This window comes from Triticum urartu, chromosome 1A, assembly GCF_056163025.1.
Source record: "Triticum urartu cultivar PI428250 chromosome 1A, HENAU_Tu73, whole genome shotgun sequence".
Classification (NCBI taxonomy): domain Eukaryota; kingdom Viridiplantae; phylum Streptophyta; class Magnoliopsida; order Poales; family Poaceae; genus Triticum; species Triticum urartu.
Genome location: NC_141873.1, coordinates 332,723,039 through 332,739,838, shown reverse-complemented (window position 1 = coordinate 332,739,838; position 16,800 = coordinate 332,723,039). Strand labels below are relative to the sequence as shown.

Genomic DNA, 16,800 nt, shown 5'->3' with positions numbered 1-16,800 from the left:
ATCATACTTTTAAATAAAAGAAGCAATTTCATAGGCACCCTTAAATGCAAAAAATTCTTCAATTTATTCGATATCATAGTAATTATAAATACCCTTGGCATAAAAAGATAAGGTTTCATTATCGTTAGACTCACATTGGTAGGGAAGGTGTTTTTATAGTCCTTTCTAGAACAACAAGTAAAATCATAATATCCGCATAATTCCAATCTAGATATTTGATCCCATAAGTGCCCCCCCCCCCCCTTGAGACAAGCGGTGACGCACAAAATAAGCATGCCCATCTAATGATTTCCCCTCAACTGAGCTAGATGGGGTTTCAGCACGAGCACAAATGGATCGAAGATGACCCAAGTAAAAAGCTTTAAGTGACTCCATAAATTCATTATATTTTTCCTTTTATTTTTTTGAGTCAATATGAAGGCAACAAAAGTAAAAATATTTTTTGTATTTTTGATTTTTTAACGAAAACTAATATAGGCAAATAAAGGAACATAAAAAGTAGAACAATTAAATGCTATATGTGTATGAAGGAACTTGTATTTGTTGGGTGAAGTCTCCCCGACAACAGCACCCGAAATTCTTCTGCTACTTGTGATAGGCGTTGGGAATTCCCCCAAGAGTAAGGGTGATGTAGTATAGTAGCAAAAATTATTTCCCTCAGTTAACAACCAAGATTTATCGAACCAATAGGAGAGTCACACAAACAAGGATAAACGGTACCTGCACGGCCGCGCACACACAAAACAAAATACTTGCACCCAATGCGAGGAAGATGGTTGTCAATCCCCTTGAGTCGTTAATTGCAAGGATTAATTCTGTTAAAGATAGATAGATAAATTATAAAACAAAATAAAACATAATATGTGCAAAACGCTATTCAAGATTTTAGTATGTGAAGTGAATGGACCGGGGGGCATAACTTTCACTAGAGGCATCTCTCATGAGCGTAGTAACGCTGGATATGATTATTGTTGGGCAATTGATAGAAAAACGCATAGTTATGATGTTATTCATGGCATGATCAGTACATAGGCATTACGTCTGTGATAAGTAGACCGAAACGATTCTTCATCTACTACTATTACTCCACCCCTTGACCGATATCCAGCATGCATTTTAAGGTATTATAAGTTCATAACAAACAGAGTAATGCTTGGAGCATGATGACATAATGTAGACAAAGTAAGGCCAAATGACATGTTCGAACCCCATCGTCTTACCCTTAGTAGTAACAATGCAATACGTGCCTCGCTACCCCTTCTGTTACTGGGTGAGGATACCGCAAAATTGAACCTAACACAAAGCACCTCTTCCGCTGAAGATAAATTGATCTAATTGGCCAAACTATATGGATAGATCGGAGAGAAAAATAAAGCTATAACAATCACACATAATATAGTTCAAAAAAGACTGAATTATTATCAATGAATAATATGATCATAATCCCACAATTCATCGGATCCCAACAAACACGCCGCAAAAATATTACATCGAATCGATCTTCGAAGAGAACATTGTATTGAAGTTTTTAATTGTCCAATGCTATTGTATTATAAAATGGTGTACACTGAGGCCCGGTTGTCCTAGTGAATTGTTCAATGCTTGTGAAAGAATTGATTCAACAACCCCCCTCTAAGTCACGGCGTTACCCGATCATCTTTGATATGGCGATGAGTGTGTTGATGTTTACCACGTTGCTCATGAATTAGCGATGCTAGCCATGAGACAATGGGACCAAGAACTGATTGTTGAGGTCCCTTCGAGCCTTCATGAACTGATAACCGAAGATTGTAATACCCCCAAAAGAGTAGTTGTTTTGCTCTTTTGGCTAAAATTTTTTTCTTTCTTTCTTTCTTTCATAAAACATCTTTAAATGAATGAATGTTAGGAAGAAGACTTCGAAGCCTTCAAGATTTTGAATGTAATTTTATTTTCTTTAAGAGCACGTTTGATTTTTGCTTGTGCGCACTTAGTGATTCTACTCTCTTATTTGTGTGTGCACTAGCAATGTTTCCTTTTGCATATCAATCGTGGTTTGATGGTGATGTGTTTGCACACAAGTAGAACTTCCGCACGGGATTGGCTGGCATTGTAGTACTGAAATTCAAAGTTCGCTCGTTAGAATTTCCTATCAGAAACCCTGTGGCTGTGATCGAGTTCGTCGTTCAGAACAAGAAGGAAAAGAACTTGCACAGTTACGCGATTACACGCACGCCAATACGTTTGGTCTGGAAGGAGAAGTTGAACACGAGTTTGCCTTCTGGTCGATGGGCCAGCTAGGATCAGTCAAACACTCGTGACTCCGTGATCGTGATGGAACGCATCCATCTAAAAAAATGGCGAGCCCAGATGCGGATAGACGCAGCATCCTGATACGGTTTGCCTTCGGATGCTCACTTTTCCTGCCAGATTTGGGAAGATTCATGGCCAGATTCATTCGAAATCTGCACGAATCGTCTATCTTTGTGGAGTACGTACCAGAATTAGCATGCATGGCGGCCAATTTTGACTGCTGCTAGTAATGGTCGCCTTCGTATAGGAGGCCTGCGTTTCGGTTCATTGAACATGGACGCCGTCTCTTTTCACCGCCGAACATAAGTGCATTGAACCTGCTTTGTTTGTACGTACACATTCACCCTGGCCAGCCGGTTAAAGGGCAAATTAGCTTACGAACTGTCCCATAAAATTTACTCCCTCTGCTCTTAAATATAAAGCCTGTTTTAGAGATCTTAATGTGAACTACATACAAAACGAATCTATACTCTAAAATACGTCTATATACATCAACATTACACTTGCCGTGCATTATTATTGACGTTACAATTTACAAAGAACGGTACGATCTTTTTCTTTTTCTTTTGCCCCGGCACGTTGCTCCTTCCAATCCTGTGCCCGTACGTATGTCCACGTTCACGGCTCGCAGCTCTCCCAACTCCGGACTACCTGCCAGATCCTGAATTCCTGATCATCGGCTATAAATTGGCACCGTCCCCTGCTAGCTTCCCCACACAGCTCTTGATCGATCCCGCTCGCGCTCTCTTCTCTGCAAAAAGAAAACATCCAGTCATCCGTCCTACGATCCCAATGGCCCACGTCCTCGCCGCCGCCGAGCCCCTCACCCTCCTCAAGCGCCCGCCGCCGCAGAACGACGGCTTCGGCGACGACAACGGCAGCACGGAGGAGAAGGCGCCCAAGGCGCGCCGCCGGGAGTCGGACCCGGCGGCGGCACTGGCCGCGGCGCGGCATGAGTTCGGGGAGCACGGCGGCGTGAACATGTCCATCGAGGCCTCGGCCACGTTCACCGTGATGGAGCCGGACACCATGCGCCGGCTCTTCACGGGGGAGCTGGGCCCGGAGCGCGGCGACCTGTACATCTACAGCCGCCACTTCAACCCGACGGTGCTGGCGCTGGGGCGGCAGATGGCCGCGCTGGAGGGGACCGAGGCCGCCTACTGCACGGCGTCCGGCATGTCGGCCATCTCCTGCGTGCTGATGCAGCTGGTGGGCGCCGGCGGGCACGTGGTGGCGTCGCGCTGCCTGTACGGCGGCACCCACGCGCTGCTGTCCCGGTTCCTGCCGCGCACCTCCGGCGTGCAGGCGACGTTCGTGGACGCGGACGACGAGGCGGCCGTGCGCGCGGCCATAAGGCCGGGGGAGACGCGGGTGGTGTACGTGGAGACGATGTCGAACCCGACGCTGGCCGTGGCCGACATCCCGATGCTGGCGCGGGTGGCGCACGAGGCCGGGGCCAAGCTGGTGGTGGACAACACCTTCACCCCCGTCGTCGTCTCGCCCGCGCGGCTCGGCGCCGACATCGTCGTCCACAGCGTGTCCAAGTTCATCAGCGGCGGCGCCGACATCATCGCCGGTAAGGACGCACACATCCAAGAAGTACTCCCAAGTTATGTTGCATGCATGTTCCATGCACGCATGCAAAGACAAGGAACGGCAACAGCTGTTGCGTAGAACGACCCACGTATGCTGGTTAAAAGTCCCACGCATGCAAGCCTATCTCCCCAACTTAAAAGTCAGTTCGACAAAGTCCATACGTACCTAGTTTTTTTTATTTTGGATTGCAACTACCCCACGTTTTTAGTCAACCGTCATCTTATTTAACTGGCGTGAAACAATCGTAATCCGGACGTCTCATTCGTTCTGCAAGTTAGGAAAAAACTTCGGCAGTAGCATCACTTGACACACCCAGACATATTGTACGTGCTACCATGCATGGTGGGGAAAGCTACGCTCAAAGCAGCAGTGCTAGCTCACATGCAATGCCCTGAGACACGGGACGAATGGAAAAGGACATCCCGGGGCTGTATAGGTTCAACTACTAGAAAAAAAGAAAAGAAAAGTATATCCATGTTTAAAAAACGGTCTGGAATAACGATGGGATGGCTATGAGTAGTAATTATTAGGAGAAAATGGTAAAAAATTATGGAACAGCGATGAGTAATTAGGAGAAAATGGTACCCCGCGCTAAACCATTATGATATGACCAATCTTAATCATAGTTTACATAGTTCGTCATATAACACTAGTACTAGTATTACTTATGCCTAACTCTAGAAGCAGAATTCAGTAGCGGGTAATTCACTGCCGGTGGCCGGACATCACTTTACGGGACCATGCATATATGCAAAGAGGCTCTCGACACGGACGCCTCTCACTGTTGCACCCCACGCAAGGTGGTCGCCACTCGCCACCCCCGTGTGCAGACAAGGCCCAAAAGGACGAAGCGATGAGTCAGCGATGCTCACCCACACACGTATACGTACTACGAGTACTCGTCTGTAGCCAGCAGCAGCTACTTATCTCTAGCTAGTGCGTGTGGTGTCCCACCTAACCCGTTTTGGCCGTGCACGCGTACGCTCCCTCGCATGCCACCACCACCACCGTCGATCGTCTCGCGGCCGGACGCGAATGATGGAGCCTCGGCTGCCTGCTAGCCCTCCACGGTCCATGGACGACGCTACCCTACGGGGTCGTCCTCCTTTGGCTCCTTGCGCGTTTTCGCGCCATCTGGTCGATCATTGCGCGAGCGAGCGAGCTGTTCCTCTTGCCAGTAATAATTGCCAGCCCGTGAACGGTGCACACCCCACGCATTCATTTTCTTTGGTCCGTAGTAGTCCTGCCATGGCATCGCTCTACGGCGCCGACGGTTTCTTGTGGCTACGCTTTTGGTGCCTAGCGCGATACACCGAACCAAACAAACAACTGATCTCTCGCAAACTTGCATGCATCTAATTGATCAACCTATGTGAAATCTTGCAGCAAGTAGTAGTGACTAACAAGTGTTGACGATTGCAGGTGCGATCTGCGGGCCGGCGAGCCTGGTGAACTCCATGATGGACCTGCAGGACGGCGCGCTGATGCTGCTGGGCCCGACGATGAACGCCAAGGTGGCGTCCGAGCTGGCGGCGCGCCTCCCGCACCTGCCGCTGCGGATGCAGGAGCACTCGCGGCGCGCCGCCGAGTTCGCGGCCCGGATGCGGCGCCAGGGCCTGCGCGTCACCTACCCGGGCCTGCCCGACCACCCGCACCACGCCAGGCTGCGCGCCATGGGCAACCCGGGCTACGGCGCCGGCGGCATGCTGTGCCTCGACATGGGCACCGAGGAGCGCGCCAACCGCCTCATGTACCACCTGCAGAACACCACCCAGTTCGGCCTCATGGCCGTCAGCCTCGGCTTCTACGACACCCTGATGTCCTGCTCCGGCAACAGCACCAGCAGCGAGATGGACCCGGAGGACCGCGCCCGCGCCGGCATCTCCCCCGGCCTCATCCGCATGTCCGTCGGCTACAACGGCACCTTGGAGCAGCGCTGGGCGCAGTTCGAGCGCGCCCTCGCGCTCATGCAGCAGCAGGACACCCCCGCCGCCGCCGCCAAGTACGGCAAGCCCGTCTGACGACCCGAGAGGCTTTGCGTGAACCACCAAGCCCTGATGCCTCATGGCATGTAATGTATTATATACTCCTACCATTACTAGCTAAGTAAGTACGGTTAAGCGCCATCTGGACATGCCAGTGTGTTAAGCAGCGCGCCTGATTAGTCTTTGAAGAGCGTACTGTAAGATGCATCATGCATGTATTATCGGAATAAATTGGCGTAATTTCCTGTCAGTGATGATTTGTCAACTGCCATCCCGATTTTTCTTTTCGCTCGCACGCTTCGATTCTGCATTTACTGTGGCTAGTTGCTGTCCATACCAACACCAGAATACTGTTTCAGCAATCAGCTAAAGCTCTAGATATCTAGTCAGAATTCACAATGGCATGTCTCTGAACTCTTAAGTTCTGAACTGAACTCTGAACTAGGCAGAGAAGAGGAAGCAACATGTCTCTTTTCTGCACAAAACGTAGGGTATCTCTCTGCTCTTTGTCTCAGGTTGCTGTCGTGTTTAATATTGGCGTTACTGCAGTTTCCAGTTTGCTCATGCGGTCTGAAATATGTTCTGAACCATCTTCTTGGGGCACTCCATCGCCGCGGCTTCCAGCTCTGAGATCTCATCAGGGCTCAGCCTCCAGCCGAGCGCGCCCAAGTTGTCCTCCACGTGCCTCACTGTCTTCACGCCGGGAATCGGAATTGCGCCTTTGCAAACGCACCAGTTTATAGCCACCTGCGTTCAGTGAAGTGTCATGCTTTGTTTATCAGTGTCAATTTTTTTCTTCATATTTGTATATGTATGACATATATATTGACGAACGTGGGAAGATCTCTTCTTGAAAACTCTAGCTAGCGGTAGTGTACTTGTCGTATTCAGTCACATGTCATCGGGTTTGCGGTGGAATTTTGGAGATAATGGGTATGTTCGCCAATTTGTTCAATGTCGATGTTTTGACTTTTACTTGGCATATTTAAATGGAAAAAATGCGGCATGTGCATCAATCAATGCAGAGGATGGAGGATACATTCTTTTCAAAAATAAAATTTACGCGTGGCAAGACCGCAAGAGCATGACCATCTCTCAAGCTACACGTGGGACTGCCCGTGGAAATCACACCTCAATCCACATGATCCTGACACATGGCCAATAGTGGGGAGCCCACCCAATACGTAGGTGGGCTTGGCGGGCAAGTACAATCCCACAAAACATGGGCAAAGACACTGTCACTGCAAAACGTCGCGGGTGGTCGTGACTTCAATTGGGGCGTCGCGGGTGGTCGTGACTTCAATTGGGGCGTGTTTGGTTGCCTGCGTGAGGCCCAATCAGGTCCGCACGAAAAGAAAACAGCATGTTTGATTGGCTGCATACATTGTTGGGCTTGTATGGCACGATGTTTAAAGCACTCCTGGGCCTGGCTCCCTGGGAACGCTCGAATCGACAGTTTATCTGGAGCCAGGCCCGAGCAGTGCCCGTGGGCGGCGGCGGCTGCACGCGCGCGGTCACACTCGAGAAGCTGCGCCGCTTCCCGAAGCGCCGGTAGTTATTAGCTTCACCACCCCTCACCGCTCCCCCTCCTCACTCTCCCCCACTCCCCCGGCGGCGGCGGATCGGAAGAGAGCAAGAAGACCACCGGATTCCATCACCGGCGAGCGGATCATCACCTGGCCCGCGGCAATGGCGGTAAGCACTTTTCTGTTCGTCATGCACTACTTTTTCGCGTTCGATCCGGCGGTAGATTCAATCCATGGCGGAGAGGGGAATGGAGAATAGAGGTAGATAAGCATGGCAGTTCATACTAGTTCAGACGAGTTCATACTAGTTCATGGAAAAAAGTCCATTTTACTCCCTTGAAGAAAATGAGTGGTTCACATAACCCCCTGAACTTTATTTTGGTTCACTTAACCCCCTAATCTATCCCAAACCGTTCAAAAATCGTCATTGGTGGGTTTGCACCGGTGGTTTTGCTGACATGGACGAGGTCAAAGCGTTGTTGACCAGTGGGGCCCTCCTCTGCCTTCTCTCCCACATCTGCAGCCACCCCGAGAGTGCCCGAGCTTCGGTCGACGGCCACCATCGCCGTGCACGTGGCCGGAGGAAGCATAGAGCCACACCAAAATGTCGGGATCATCTGCCTCGTTACCCTCTTCAACTCTGCCAAATCCATTGTGCCAAGCCAACCCCAATCGAGCCTGGCATCGTCGTCTTCCTCGCCATTGCCGCCAGCCACCACGCTAAAATCCGCCATCACCAGCGCGCCCCCGACCTCCACGACCCCTTCGTTGACGCGAGACGACCTCACGCACCTTCTGGACAGGTTCCCGATGAGGCCCGCGACCCCTTCCCCGCAAGCCTGCGCCCCAGTCGCCGCCTTCGGCGTCCATGGCGTCGCTGCAGAGCACTTCTGGTCCCCCTTCCTGTGCCAGCACCCCCTAGGTGAGCCCCTGCTCCTCCGGAGCCTCTCCGTTCCCTCCCTCATCTATGTAGCCTACTCGCGCAGTGCGCCACCCATAGCAGCAGTGGGGGCTGGAGCTTGGCCATGCGGGGAGAGCTCCTCGGGGACGCGCAGCTCCAAATTGATGGGACGGTCAGCTTCAAAGGAGCACCACGGTGCTTAGGAAGCAGAGAAGGAGAAGCGGGGCTCACTAGAGGAAGAGATCGAGGCGGCGACAGTCGATGCCAGAGGCGGGGAAGAAGACATAGTCGCCGGTGATTTAGGGTGACTAGGATAAAGTCCTTTGGCATGAGCGTATAGTAGAGCGAGGGGAAGCTCTAGGACATGGATTGAAGGGGAGGGGGAGGTGTTGGCCACGCGGGCTAAGAACTACAGCGCCGGCGGCATAAACCAAGCGTCGATTATGCTCTCTAGGCGTCGAGGAGGAGAGTGGGGATTCGATTGACGAATGGGCCCCACACCCCACCGGTCAAATACCGCCTTGACTGTGTCCATGTCAGCAAATGGGCTCAAAAACCAGCTAGAGATGATTTTTGAACGGTTTGGGATAGATTAGGGGGTTAACTGAACCAAAAAAAAGTTCAGGGGGTTATGCGAACCACCCATTTTCTTTAAGGGAGTAAAATGGACTTTTTTCTAGTTCATGCAAGATCAGAATAGAGGTAGATGCGGTTGAATTAGAAGGGGGATTGGGGGATTTGGGGTACACAACAGACACGGGCTAACCGTGGCGGCCGTTGAGGCGTGCAGAGCGGCGGGTCGAGTGGCTGGCCTTCATCTTCTTGTCCATCGCCGTGCGGGGCGGCGGGTCGTCTTCGTCCTCGGCGGAGTCGAGGTCGATCTGCCAGGTACGACGGCCTGGCTCCGGCGCCCTCACTGGCATCTGCACCGGTTCTTACTCCTCATTAGGCTCCCCACCGATGATCGCCGGCGGCACGATTGTCGTCTCCCAGTACACTGCGGCACGACGGTCATTAGGAGCCCAATAGTTCTTGTACTTGGACCACCTCTTCCTCTGTTTAGCGTCGTCGGAGATGGCCTGATTCATGACCTAGCGAATGATGTCGACTGCCATCGCGCCCTTCGCTAGGTTAGGAATCAGCGTCTTCAAGTCTTGTGCAATGGCCCTTATGAGCACTGCATCAGATTCCTTCTGCATGTCAGGCATGGAGCCGAAGTTCGAGCACACCTTCATGGTGTTCTCGAACTTGGTGTGGTCACTAGCCAACCATCCGAGGAAGAAGGCCCTCCAGCCAATACCCCAAGGGAAGGGGTTGGTGTTGGAGTTGGAGCTCATGGCGATGGAGAGGAGGAAGGTTGATAGTGAGAGAAGAGAGGGAGTGGGTAAGTAGTGGTGGTCAGGGTGAGTAAATATAGGCGCGATGGCGAGGAGGCAGAGTGACAGTCATGTCATTTTAACTACATGCTCTTCAATAAGCCATGAACTCTGTGCTGTGTCTGAGTCCATGAATTATGTGCAGATCGAGGAAAGCAATGAGATGGGCACGGAGGTGCTCCCGACCGTTGACAAGAAGGGGAAGGAGCTGGTTCATCCAATGTCCGAGGTGGTGCTGCCGCCCACCGCCAAGGAAGAACCGAAGACGCCAATGGTTGGTGACGACGAGCGCATGGAGGAGCCCCTCAGCAGCAAGCGCCGCAACTACGGCCACTACCATGAGGAGGGTGGCCCAACTCACTTCTGCAAGGTCATCCTTGCACCAAAGCTTGAGTGCATCCCCATTGCCTCTGGACTTCCCCAAGCACTTCGTCGCGGTGCCAACGGAGTTCAAGCCAAGGAACAACACCGGCTGCTCCTGGAGGGTGACAGTGAAGCTGATGAACGGCAGGGTGACCCTGGATCAGGGTTGGGCCACCTACGCCGCCGTTCATCAGATCAAGATCGGCTACATGGTGACGTTCAAGCTCCTGACTCCCGACAGCCTCAAGGTCATCATCTTCGATGACGATGGCATTGAGGTGGTAAACAAGTGCGGGAAGCACGACGAAGCCTTCGCCGCCAGGGACTAGGGCCGGGGCACCTCCTTCCTAAGTACTATCGAGTCTGCTTTATGGTTTATGCGTTGAAGTGTTTGAACTATCGTTATGATGTGTGGTACTATGTTATCTGAACTATGCTGTTAAGTAGTTGATGCTCTGTTTATGCTCTACTCTGCTGATGATGTGTGGTACATGATTGTGCCGAAGTGTGCTGGTAACCTCACCAACTAGCCAAAGAGGTTACCACACATCAGGCGTTGCATACAACCAAACACCATGCCTTGGATTTGTCCACTTACATGCAGGACAACCAAACACCGGGCAATGTGGTTCAGCCCATGCCGACAAGAGGGCATGCAAGCAACCAAACAACTTGCAGATGGAGCATTTGAGGCTGCATTTGCATAGCCAGACTGAGTTGAGAAGGCTATGCAATGCAGCTACTGTAGACCTACGGCAACCAAACATGCCCCATGTGGCCATCTGAGTACGGTGATTCCTTCAAGGAAGCCTCGCTTGTTGGCAGTGCAAAACCTTGTCGGTTGTGTCGCGCCTATCTATTTTCTAACCGATGAACTTTTTTTTCTTGAAATCTCAGAACCTTTTTTATAATGGGAACATTTTTTGGAAAATGCCTAATTTTTTGGAATTTGTGATTTTTCTAAACAGGGAAGTTTTTTGAAATTCCAAACAATTCTTGAAAACATGAACACGTTTTTGAATTTATAGTATATTATTTTATACAGTGGAAATTTCAAAACAATATTTGGAAACACATTTTTAACCCAATTGTTTTGAATTTATGAACAAAGTTTGAAAATGAAACATTAAAAAATCCAACCAATATTCGAAAACAAGAATATATTTGAATTTTTTAGCAGCTAGGGAAGCGACCTGGCAACCAAGTGACTTAAGGCTTGTTGCTCGCATGGAGCGATACACAACATCTACCGAGTAGGCCATGGGAGCCTGTCAAGTGGCTGATACGTGTTGGACAGATGGGCTCCGGTGGTCTGAGGGGAAAACTTTGTTTTTGTCACTCTAGTTTTTGCCAACTTTGTTTATGCCACTCTACAATTTGACATTTTACTTTTGTCACTCTTAGTTTTTGACAATACATCACAATTGCCATTCTGTGGCAAAGCAATAATTTTAGAGTGGCAATTGTGATACATTGTCAAAATCTAAGAGTGGCAAAAGTGAAATGAAAAGTTATTGCTTTTGCCACGGAATGGCATTTGTGATGTATTGTCAAAAACTAAGAGTGGCAAAAGTGATATCTCAAATTCTAGAGTGGCATATGCAAAGTAGGCAAAAACTAGAGTGGCAAAAAACAAAGTTTTCCCGTAGAAGAACCCACTAAATTTTGGCCTTAACCGTGAGATCCCATGGAACATTTTAAGGCCCTGTTTGTTTCAACTTTAGGCAGCAGATTTTTGTAGGAAAAAATAGAAATTGAAACAAACAATTATTTGTAATCATCTTTGACAGTGAAGCTGAATCTAGATTCAGACCCTTTTCAATGCAATTGCCAGAAGCACGTCCAAGCGTACTTGAGTGGTAAAGCAAATTCTGCGAGTGAAGCTAATCTACATGTGATTCGAAGCCAACAGGGCCTAAGTGGGATGGGCTTGATCTTGCCGACTAATGCCTGTGCCCATCTGCAGCCTAAACCGCCTCACATTCCTAGCTGCATGCGCACGTCCCAGACATACCGTAGCTGGTGCAAAGCTATTGTTAGGGGAATGTATCCGGTGCACCCGCACTTGTGGTGCTACCGGTGCACCGGATGCCATAGAATGTTTTAAAAAATCTGAAAAAAAATTCTAGCACGTTAACGCAACATCAATGTATGATGTCACAAAAATTCGTACAAAAATATGAAATATTTTTTGAGCTATAAAAATGACAAATTTGACATCGGTGTGATAATGGGCCAAATCTAAAGCCCAAGTTATGTTATGTACTATTTAGTGTTGAATTTTTCATTTTTGTTTTTTGAGTTATATTTTGAATAAGTTGAATTTTTGTGACAACCTGTTGTATGAGTGTGCTAATTTTTTTTCAATTTTTTTTGAACATTTTAAAAGCACAATGTGAGTTCGGTGCACCGGTAGCACCACAAGCTTCGGTGTACCAGATATTTTCCCCTATTGTTAGCAAACGAGAAAAAGAAGCTGCAATTTTCATAGAGATTCAAGAATTTGGAGGAGCTTTTGGTAGCTGTGTTGAGTTATGCCTGTATCGTAGGGAAGCCAATGAGGCAGCTCAGAGATGTGCAAAACAGGCTAGCAGCACTAGAAGGAGATGCCTTATGATAGACTTCATTCCTGCTTTTCTTACTGATGTTTTACAGTATGATTGTAATCCTTCTTAGTGTTTAATAAAGCTCCTTGATTGAAAGAAAAAACCAGATGTCAAATTACGGCATGCACATGGTTTCCTAACATATTCTGGCAGGGTAAAGCCAAATTTCAGGAACTCTGCACTTACTATGTAAAAAAAAGACCACTTGCTGTGACAGATCCCTCAATTTGGGTCACTCCAAAGTCGTTCTGCACTTAGGAAAACACGTACCTGGGACATGGTTTTGCCCTTTCGGTCGGCAATACTCTTCAAGCAAGACAGCAGGGATTCCAGCCCAGGAAGAATCTGCCGGAACAACACAGATCTGCATTGCAGGATATGTTGAGAAAGAGAAGAACATACACTCATGAACTGCAATGCAAATTCAGAAAAGGGAAACGGCGCATATTCGCTCGTCCCCCATCGGCCATTACCTTGGCCCATTTGGAAGGTTAGAGGCGTCATATTTCCCGGTGAGCATGCCCAACCCAAGAGGGCTATAAGCGATTAGCCGAACACCCAGGGAATCGCACACGGTTTTCAGCTCCATCTGCTCATCGCCCATGCTCAGCAGCGAGAACTGCACCTGCATTTACAGTAAGTTTGAGGCATAACTACACTGAATGAGAAGTATAGTTAGGCCCAATAGGCCGAAGATGCACGGCCAGCCATTTTCTCGCAGCTAACCTGAGCTGAGCTCAGGGGGACACCTCTGGATGCTAGGTAGCTGTGGATCTTCACAAGCTGCTTCGGCCCATAATTGCTCACACCCACGGCTCGGACAAGACCCTGAAAACGCCACAAACTTCCAGTCAAATGAATGATAGGAAACATAGCATGGCGTGTGCACTGCACAAATCATAATTCAGAAACTTTGGCCAGTTATGTGTCTGAAGAAATGATAGTCAAATCATACATATGTAGAAAGGAATTCAGAAACTTATATCGATGGCATGATATGATTTGTCTGAAAAAATGGCAACCTTGTCATACATTTCAACTAGACTGTCCCAGAGAGCGCGCTCCTGCAGAGGTGCATAGTTAGCAGTAGACCAATGCAGCTGCCCTATTCCGAGCCGATCGATCTGTAACCTTTCTAATGATGACCTGCAAAAGAGGCACTCCGCAAGGTGATTAGAAGCTAATGCAACTTCTCAGATATGCTCCGTCTGAGCTATATGTTTCTGCACGAATCCATTGAATGGATTGAACAAAAGGAAATATGGCTGATGTACATTAAGCACACAAATTGGAGGAGTACTTGCAGGCGTTGACAAACTGGCCTGACGTTAGTCGCCAAGGATACGCGGCAAACTTAGTTGCGATAATCACATCATCTGGAGACTTTATTGGCCCTGTGACAATACAAGGGCATAGAAAGTGTCATAAATTTTAAGCCATACAAATGATAGAACAAGTATCGGTTCACGGTTGCTGAATTCATTTTAAGCAAATTATGCTATCCAACAATCCAAACCTTGGCACTCGCGGATAAATTTTCCGAGCAGCCTTTCGCTTTGGCCATTCAACTTCCCAGTTCCATAAGAGTCGGCGGTGTCGAAAAGGTTTATCCCATTCTTCAGAGCCAAATTGAAACACTCCTGCAGTTCACTATCCATGCTTTCCTGGTAGCCCCAGAGCAGCTGGTTGCCCCAAGCCCATGTTCCAAAACCCATGGGGGAAACTGAAAGGGGCCCAACTTTCACCTACATTTGTGAAACAGCAATGTTACCTTGAGCAGAATTCAGTGAACAAGAGTTGATAACCTAACGTACTAATTGTACAGTCCTCATTTTCTTTCTGAAGATTGCGTTGCATGTTATGGTTCAGACTGTCATGTGAGCATACAAAGATGAACAATTAGCGAGTTGGCTTTACAGATTTCTGGACACTGCACTTGTTAAGAGTTCAATGTTTCACTAGTCCATCAGGACTTTGTGGAAGAGGGATAAGAGCTAATCAGGTCAACTAACCCTCTGCCTGTTTTGACGATGGTCTGATGAATCAACCAACCCTTTTTCTCCTTTTCTTTAGAGGTGCTATCAACCAATTTTACTAGAGACGCTATGTCAGTAGCTTTTCACCCACCTAGAGTTAAAATAAGCACAGCAACAGCAACCTTCTGTCAAGCCTCTAACCCGTTCTCACGCGATGTGGAACTTTTGGGTCGCCGTGCACGGCTTCGGTAAAGAGGAACGGCAGAATCAGAATGCATATCGACAATAGCTCTGAACCAAACGAACAGGGGCTTTTTTCCGTTTGATCCGCAGCCCCTGGGACACCACAGATTAAAGTACTGCTACTGCTACTGCTAATCTAATCGCGTTCCTGCCTCGTGAACAAGTGTGGGTGTGTGCGAGTTCAGACGGTTGTCCTCGTGTCTCATCTACTCGCCATGTTCTTTGATGGCGAGCTGTACTGTACTGTAGGTTCAGCACAGCTCATGTCATGTCGTGAAATCGGCAACGCAGTGTGGAAGAGAGGGTGCTGTGTAACCATTCAATGTTGTGTCGATAGTCTGATGCTGTGTCAAAAACTGCACCAAGCCCTGCATGCCTGCTTCACAGTTCACGGCGCTAGTGCTACTATAGTTTAAGGCTCTGGAATTCTGGATAAGCAAGACTGCAAGTTTATCAAAAACAGGGGAAGTGCTCCGATGGTTGCGCGACTCGAGGTCGTCGCTATGAAATTCATGCAAAATTGATGTGAAATCGCCGCATTCCGAACGGTATAATATGCAGGAGACATGTGTAGGAGAGCTGGCGTGTCGGGACCTTTTGCCACGGCCAGAAGAGGGGTCCGAGGCGCAGCGCCGCGGCGGGCGGCGGCGGTGACGAAGGTCGCCGGAGGAGGACGCCTCCGCCGTGCGGCTGCGACGAGAAAGGCGTCGCCGGCGCCGCCTTGGCAGCCGGCTGGGCCATCGTCGGTGGAGGGTGAAGAGGGAGGGAGGGGGCGCGTTCGTTCGTGTCCGTTCGTCTCGCGATAAAACCCCATTCGTTTCGATGCGGCACGCGTTGCGTTTTACTGGCATGTGCATCGCACGTGACCTCCTTTTTTTTCGAGACAACGCACGTGACCTCCTGGCATGTGCATAGCCGGGCCGGTGGGCAAGCAGAATGTGGGCTAAATTTGTTCTGGCCCAAGCCCAGCGAGCATGTATGATTTCTTTTTATTTCCAGAAGATTCTATAAACTCCCGCTTCGAACTTGAACTTTCCTGGAGGGTGTCACGGCCATTCTCTGCAAGAAAAGAAAACGTTGTACTTTAGGATTGTAGGGGGGAAATGGCTACTGGTGTACTGCCGTAAATATGAAATCCTCCTTGTCTTACCACTGAAGTGCCAATTAATTAAATGGGATCAGTAGCTCCTAAACTGAAAGACTGTTGATTCTGCCGATACATATTTGGATATTTGCATTCAAGTTGTGCCGCCGCGGCAATGCCAGCTACACGTGGTAAGTAACTGGTACGTGAAAGACGGGTGCATGCTGATATTTGCCCTTCTAGTATTTTGCTACGCCATGCTTTTCCCCTGCAATGCTTGTCGACAGAGTCGAAGCTGTCTGGTCGTCGATGCATGCTTTTTTTTTTAAATGGAGGCATACCCTCGCTCTCTGCATCATGATGATGCATGCGGCCATCTTATTTATAATTCAGGAAGTATCGTCATAAAAGTCTTACAGCTCGTAAACGGAGCAAAAAGAAATAAAGAAAAATATATGCGGACAAGAATAACCGGTATGATAAAAGAAGGATAAGCTCCCTAGACTCCTATCCTATTATGCGAGCGCCATCCGAACCGGTTGAATATAACCCGAACTACCATCTCCCATTGGTCGATGCGTGTGGTGGATTGTTTGGCATCGACAGGCGCAGGCCTAGGCGCTTGAGCGGTGAGGGCTTTATCGATGGTCGTTGAAGGTGGAGTCGGAGTCGCCCTCGCGGATGAGTGATGACGATGACACCAGATTGCAACCTCGACGGCGCTTTTCTCTCGACAGCGTGTGTGTTCTTGTGTGGGTTGCTAGGTCGTCCTTTGTTTCTTGTTTTTACGAACATGTTGTGATGGGTTTCACCCGGTTTTTGGTTAATTTACTGGGCAACTCTATTTGACCT

At 48.9% G+C, this 16,800-nt stretch overlaps 2 protein-coding genes and 2 pseudogenes across 2 annotated transcripts; 2 read left to right on the top strand and 2 right to left on the bottom strand.

The window, feature by feature from the left end:
* Positions 1–2,964: 2,964 nt before the first annotated feature.
* MGL (methionine gamma-lyase) lies at positions 2,965–6,123 on the top strand. Its single transcript, XM_048675031.2, has 2 exons — positions 2,965–3,868; positions 5,311–6,123. Exons 1-2 carry the CDS (start codon positions 3,085–3,087, stop codon positions 5,907–5,909), a joined length of 1,383 nt encoding a protein of 460 aa, XP_048530988.1. The 5' UTR covers positions 2,965–3,084; the 3' UTR covers positions 5,910–6,123.
* Positions 6,124–6,221: 98 nt separating this feature from the next.
* PLR1 (NAD(P)-linked oxidoreductase superfamily protein) lies at positions 6,222–15,680 on the bottom strand. Its single transcript, XM_048675035.2, has 8 exons — positions 15,459–15,680; positions 14,162–14,390; positions 13,946–14,039; positions 13,668–13,791; positions 13,372–13,473; positions 13,119–13,270; positions 12,916–13,009; positions 6,222–6,620 (listed from the first exon to the last, which is right to left on the bottom strand). Exons 1-8 carry the CDS (start codon positions 15,603–15,605, stop codon positions 6,435–6,437), a joined length of 1,128 nt encoding a protein of 375 aa, XP_048530992.1. The 5' UTR covers positions 15,606–15,680; the 3' UTR covers positions 6,222–6,434.
* Positions 6,654–9,637, bottom strand: LOC147991109 (uncharacterized; annotated as a pseudogene).
* On the top strand, positions 9,656–12,338 carry LOC147991108 (putative B3 domain-containing protein Os03g0621600; annotated as a pseudogene).
* Positions 15,681–16,800: the final 1,120 nt, after the last annotated feature.